The sequence below is a fragment of the Cebidichthys violaceus genome, unplaced genomic scaffold (genome assembly GCF_023349555.1).
Source record: "Cebidichthys violaceus isolate CVI_PGR_0920_01 unplaced genomic scaffold, fCebVio1.0.p SCAF_20, whole genome shotgun sequence".
Lineage (NCBI taxonomy): Eukaryota > Metazoa > Chordata > Actinopteri > Perciformes > Stichaeidae > Cebidichthys > Cebidichthys violaceus.
This window is the reverse complement of record NW_027176373.1, coordinates 11,157,705-11,164,878: the sequence shown is the minus strand read 5'-3', so window position 1 is coordinate 11,164,878 and position 7,174 is coordinate 11,157,705. Positions and strand designations below refer to the sequence as shown.

Below are 7,174 nucleotides of genomic sequence, written 5' to 3'. Positions count from 1 at the left end.
TTTTTGCAAATGCAATTTAAAAAGCAACGTTTTGTTTTAGAACTAATAGACTTTGAAGTTAGAAAAACCTTTTTATTGCCTGATTGGTGGTCCAACCCATTGACTGCAACGTCAACTACAGACTCGTTTAGGCCACGCCCATTTTATCCTCCATTTGGAATAGTCAGCAAAAAATAAATGTCACTACTTCTATAACTTTCATCCAGTGTTCTCAAAATTTGGTTCACAATACATTTTTGGTAATCTGATTGGCCTCCTGGGACGCTATGAAATGAGCCATTGTTAATGTTTTTAATTCAAACGGTGTTTGTCCCTCCTCGACAAGTCAAAATGTCTGCAGTAAAAAGGTCTGCCGTTAGTTCCTAGTTCTTTATTTTGTGTGCATATGATAAATAAAACAAAAGAATTAAAAATTCAATATCATAAGAAAATGCACAGGTGGAATGAAAAAAAACCCTGTGGGTTTGTAAAAAGAACCCATCGAACATTTAGATTAAAGAAAGCTTTATATGCTTGCCACCAATTTACAAACAGGCTACTTAGTTTTAAAATATCTAAAAGAAAGAACACAATTTCTAAACTAGAAATACGCAACGAGAGTTGAAAATACCAAGGAAGAAAAATAAATACAAACAAGGATTAAAATGGCATATATTTGCACTGCTTTCACACACTGTATCATACATCCTTTACTGTAGAGTACTCTTTCAAGAAAAGTTGTTTGAGATATTTTGCAAAAGACTACGGCAGAAAAGCTGTTTCGTACCTCAGTAATTGAAAATTGGCCAAGGCTAGTCCTGTAGAACTTGCAATAGGGAAGATTAACAGATCTAGTATGAAAGCAGTGGATCTGAAACTTATAGTTAAAAATAAACTGTGAAAGGAAATGGTGAGGGAATTGTTAAGAAATTGAAATACAACAGTACCTATTTGAAGATTATTGATGCTAAATATGTTGATAACTCAATTCCCAACCAAACCAATAACAATTAATGTGGATACTGTGTCTGTTATTCAGGAGGTCATGGTGGTAGATCTTTTGAATATCCTATATCACTCATTTATCCATATATGGTATAGTTTTACCGTGATGCTTGTAAACTTCCAAAATGGCCTAATTTTCTCTATGGACTTGATTTGTGAAAATTAAAGGCTGTTGAGAATTTAAACAATTGCTCTTGATGGTCAGTCATTGCGTCATGGGTCTGTCACATATGGACATGTGTAGTTGCTACTCATAATCAATCAACAAGTTAATCTTTGCAAAATAATGTGTGGGTGGGAGGGGGGGGCAGCACCCCCTTCTGCTGACAGAAAGCTAACCAGGTCAGTGCTTTAATTTGAGTCTCAGTGCTGTCTTCTGAAGAGCCACGAGGGATACAATTACTCTCCCACCATCCCATTCATCTGCAACTCTATAGTGCAAACGTATGAGCGTGCGAGTGTGCACGCGAGCATGTATTTTTCTTTCTTTTCTTTTTTTTTAAGTCTATCTTGAAGTGGGTGAAATGAGTGCATTGAATATTCCCATTGTTCTTATGTTCAGTCAGAATATTTTGCCTTGAGTGCAATGCATCAACATGAAAGCTATATGTTGCTGTGGCAAAGAATGTATGAAGACAGAGACAGAGAGGAGTGCAGACTGAAAGACTGTATAATTTAATTTAGGGGCTTCTTCTAAAATCACAGCCGTATTAGAATTTGTTCATTCTAAAGTTTCCCACTGACATTTCCACAACCCCTTCATTAGGAGCAGTAGATTTTTTCATTAGACATGATTTAGGCTAAATCACGTCTAATCAGCTAAATCATTTAGCTGATGATGACCACCACTTTTTTATTACTTTTTGGGTTTTTTTCTCTTTGTTTCATATTTCACCAGCAGCTTATTTTTTAAATTGAACTTTAATTTCTCTCTGAAATTGCTAGATCTTGCCAAATCAACAAACACAGTCAAATGTTTTGTAACTATTAGTGTTTTAAGCTCATGAATTTAGCAAAACAACAGGAACACTTGTGCAATCCATTTAATTAATTTAATTATGTTTTAGGCTATGGTGTTATTGTGCAGGTATGCATTATATTGAGGTGTACAAATCACCTTTATATATAACATGAGCTGAGCAGAAAAAAATATAACTGACTTCACTCAGTTCTTCTCTGATACACTCTCAAGAAAAACACCACATTCTTGACACAATCAATACTTATCTCACTATAACATATTTTGCAGGCTACTGCACTGGTTTGCATGATATTGTTTATGGATTCTTGGTATTTGATCCCAATCCACTGATGCAAAGTTTCCACAGACTTTTAAAAAAGCCGGTTTTGTCTTTGGACAACATTTTTATAATATAATACAGTTGTTTTTTGCTTACATGTAGCCCACAATAGACATTGCTTAAAAGGGTTGTCTGAATAATTCTTTGGGCTCCTCCTTCAGATCACATCTTAGCTATTTAGCAAAGACAGCGATAAGCTTTCTGTACCTCCCTTGTTCATGTATTTGGCTCACACATAATTGTCTTTTCTGGATGCACTCCCTGTGAGCACAGAATGTAAACACCATAAGTGGTTAAAGTGACCTGTGTGTGACCAAAAGTAAAAACTTAGGCTGTGTTAATTAAACTAGCCTTTGTGAAACCAAAGCCACAGAATCCACTTTCCCCGTTGAAGATATGAAGAATTCTGGGATCATGATAACAACCTTTCCCTTCTGCTCTTGCTCCAAACTAAAGCTGCTCTCCGTCACCAGGTACTTTCTCTCCCTGGAATGTTTTTCAACCCTTCAAGTGCTCTTTCACGAAGGCGAGAGAGGTATTGAGAGGGCTTCAGGATTGTGGCAGAGTAAAGATCGGTTAAATTAGTCCACCTCCCGCCCAGACGCTTCTTTTATTCTATGGGTCAGCACCTCCCTCCCTGTTTGCCCACATAAATTGGTCTCTCTCTGCTTTCTGTCTCTATCCTTTCTCTTACACAAGCATCCATCTGGACTGTGAGAAAGAGGAGGGGACAGGAATTTCTTCAATAATATCACAAGTTGGCCTACTGAACTGAATTTTTTATTTTATTTTTACAGTGCTCAGGTGCCATATGCTTACATATTTAAGACTAAAATAAGAGGCTGCAGTTTCAGCCCCAGTGTACTGTTGAGCTATTTACAGACCAAAAGTGACATCTGCTGGTTGAATGAATGAACTCTTTAACTGCATGTTCAGACTTCACGTCATGCTTTTAAGATTTCAAGAAACGTACCAGGGGCCTGTTGTTCGAAACCTAGATAAGGGATTAAGCCGGGATATGTTGGTTATCCTGGCTGAATTTAGCCTGCATTCAGTTGTTCGAAAGCTGGATAACTTTATCCTGGTCAAGTTACCATGGTGATTTATTCTCTGCAGCTAGCCTGCTCCAGACCAGGTTAAATGCCAAGCTTAGTTGATTCTGTTGTCTTATCTTTTGAGTCAGCGGCTGCGCTGATCAGAAATTAATGTGTTTTATACAGTCATTCCATGTTCTGATGAAGGCTACGCATTGGCCTCGTTTTTAAACAAACAACATGTAGGCTAAATTATTATTTAAAAAAAAGAAATAAAACAAAACATGATCAAATTAAAAAAAGAAATAAAGTTAGCCTATTACGATAGTTCTTTTTCATAATTGGGGCCTATTCGTGTGTTCGTCATTGTAAATAAACACCCTTCATATTGTTTGCCAGCTCAAATCTGATTTTATTGCAGTCATTACAGTAATTAGAAATGGCTGCACTTGCAAAGGTGCTTGCAATTAATTACACTACTCATTTAATCAGTCTGTCTCCAAACTTCAAGACAGCAGCGGTGCTTCATTTTATGAGAGGTGTGTCACCTTACGTCAGCATTCAGATCCGCTGTTCATTGGAGGAAAGTGTCCACACCTGTCGTCTCATCAGTGAATCTGTGATCAATCTCTGTGGTCTACTGAAGAAAGCCGTGGCAGCGCACTTACTCAAATTAGTTAGACCTGGCTTGACAAAGCCGCCCCTCCTCAGCCTGGCTCGGCGTTTGAACAACCAATTAAGCCAGGATGAACTTATGAGACTTTGTCCAACCTGGCTTTCCCACTTATCCTGGATGTCTTTATTCTACTTTCGAACAACAGGCCCCTGGTGTCCATGTTTTGTCCAAGATGAAACATGTGAGCTATTGTTATCCAAAGCTTAGGTAATAATGTTGATATTTTTATATCTTATCCAAACTGACGGGTATAAAATGTTTTTTATCTTTCAAAGATGGGAACATCATCATTTGGTCTTTTCATCAATCAACAATAATACATATAAAAGTTGAAATATAATATATTTTATTCTCATAATACATTCTGTGAATAAGTATGTAAATCTGTTTTGTGCTGCAGGGTAAAAAAAAGGTTTTATTCTCAATTATCTAAAGCAGATAGATAACAATAACCTTTTGTGTTTAATGACAACAACATACTATACAATGTTTTCATAGAATTTCCTTCATAAATGGTGAATACATGATTAAATGACTCATTTACCCGTCTGCTTTTCATGAGTTTTCAGCATTTTTTTTAATATTCAGTGAATGATTGATAAACATTAACCAATTATGTATTTGATTTATAGATTTTTGAAGTTTTGCCTGTAAGATGACAATAACACAACTTTAAAGGAAGTTATGACACACACATTTTGTTATATTTTTCCATAGTTCTATCACTGATACGAAAGAAAAAAAAATCATACTGTACATGGATTATTCATTTCATGTTGAATATTTTCATGTTGTATATATTGTGTCTTTATGCATATTAACAGCAAAAGGGTGTATGAAAAAAAGAGATTGCATGGTTTGAAACAGTCAATTCTTTAGGAAATCATAAACGTTTGTTTCATTACGGATTTGATCATAATTTTTGAAAGAGCTATTTAATAAATATATTTACTAAATAATAAATGTATTTAGATACAAGCATGAAATGTACAAGAAAGTCGTGGAGGGGGATTATGAATCTTATATATATTTAACACAACAATGTGTCATCATCTATTACAGTGATCAAATCTCTGCCAGCTTCTTAGTGTGTACACATGTGATTGATGTGATTTATTAATACAACTTTCACTAGAAAAGGAGTATTGATGGTGAAATTGACTTGTATGCAACATGTAATGGCTCTTGATGTGAGGAATTGATTGAAAAGCTGCTGCACTTCTTTTTCTTTGTAATCATTTCCAGTTCAACATAAGATCCATAGACATGATTTTAGACTTTATAGCTCTTTGAGAAAATAATATTGCAGTATGTACATAAAGTTGTTACATCAGTTTAGAGAGAAGAATTTTAACCACACTAATCTGAATGTGACCAGATAGAATTCATCATACACTAAAGTCAATCACACACAAAAAAAACTTGTTTACTACAAATATAATTTGCCATTTCTACTCGACACTAATGTGCAAGCAAACAAAAAAAGTATAAAACAATTACTGTAACTGAAATCAAGACTTAGGAAATGTCTTGACAGTGGTTCTGAGGCCAAAAGTGAAATAGTATAGGAAGACAGGTCTGAAGGCGTGATCTCTGAGGCCATATATAAGCGGGCTCAGACACTTAGGGAAAATGATAAGACATAAAAAGAGAATGTAATGAATGTGAACGGCGATAGCCGGATTTATCTTCCATGGGCTGACATAGTTTATCATATTAAAGAGAGTGGAGGTGAGACACAGGCATAACTGAATCAGATGCAAAAGCATTGTCTTATGGGGCTTACTGGAGTTACGGACACTAGAAGAGGCTGACTTCACAGTAATCATGACAACAATGTATGTGTAGATGGCAACACTGCACACTAATACAAAACATGCGATGGTGAAGCCCTTGTTTATAGTTGAATACATTTGTAGCTGGAAGACGTGTTTGTGGCAGATCCTTAGCACAGTTAAGCCTGTATTCTGCAGACTGATTAATAGAAAGAGCTGCGTGAAAAAGTCTAAAGATGCAACTGTCCACATAACAGCAATGGCCACTCCTGTCATCCTGGTGGTGACAATATTGGCATGCCTCAGTGGAAAACAAATGGCAACATACCTCTCCAAAGACATCACAGCCAAGTTGAAGGGTGATATTTTAAAAGTGCTGGCTGCAAGTGCTGTGATAAGAATACAAACAAAGCTCATCATTCTGATCATGGTCACGGCAAAGATGTAAAGCAACATTGTCACAAGAAGCTGCAGAGAGTCAGCGAAGAGCAAATGACCAAACAGAATGTAGCGGGGAGACTCCAGGAGGAGAGGCTTGCTCAGCAAGGCAAACAGCATGACGGCGTTTACATACAGAAAGAAAAGACATGGCAGCATAGACAGCAGAACTTTGACTGGCGTCTGAAACAGCATGACCTGGGTAACCTCTGTTGTGTTATTCATGACTGCTGCTTCATGCAGCGTCTGTAAATGCATAATAATACATAGACATAATCACATCTCACTGGTCCTTAATCAACATTATATGAACAGTCCTACAGTCCTGAATCTTTAAAGCCTGTTTAGATTGGTTGTGTCAAATAATATCTTAAATAAGCATGTTGGCCTGAACAAAAAAAGCCACAATTTCAGTCAATAAAAATAAAGACAGCCTCGCAACAAATAAAAACATTTCAGAAATACATATAACCCTATGAAGTTGACAAACAGATCAAGACACATTACTCACATATTACTGATTTGGACTTCATTTGACAATGAAGGTTTGTGGAACAAATCTGAAGAGTGAATCAACCTCCACTACATCATGTCCTTTTTGTATAAGTAATCTATGCCATGACATCATCACCTGTCTCAGTTTAACCAATCAAAGCTCTGCATTTCTTCTGCTTTATTTTAGGAGTTTGAAAAGCTGCGAAAAAGTGGACAGAAATTCAACCATTTGTGACTACTGACCACCTGCAGAGCTACGCATCAACTAAAATACAATTCAAACCATTATTTTGCATTTATACTATTTCAAATATACAGTATCATCAGCCTGCCTATTTACATGTGTGTATTTCAACAGCGGTAATAAATGAGCCACAGAAATAATAAAAATCCAAACCAAACAATCCAAATAAAGTGATGTCAAATTGGGGTGTTGAAATATATATTTATAAACATATCACAAGGACTAGA

General features: G+C 36.2%; 1 protein-coding gene across 1 annotated transcript; it reads right to left on the bottom strand.

Moving 5' to 3' along the window:
• Window positions 1-5,506: 5,506 nt before the first annotated feature.
• On the bottom strand, window positions 5,507-6,466 carry LOC137876818 (odorant receptor 131-2-like). Its single transcript, XM_068716617.1, has one exon. The coding sequence runs from the start codon at window positions 6,464-6,466 to the stop codon at window positions 5,507-5,509; it is 960 nt and encodes a 319-aa protein (XP_068572718.1).
• Window positions 6,467-7,174: the final 708 nt, after the last annotated feature.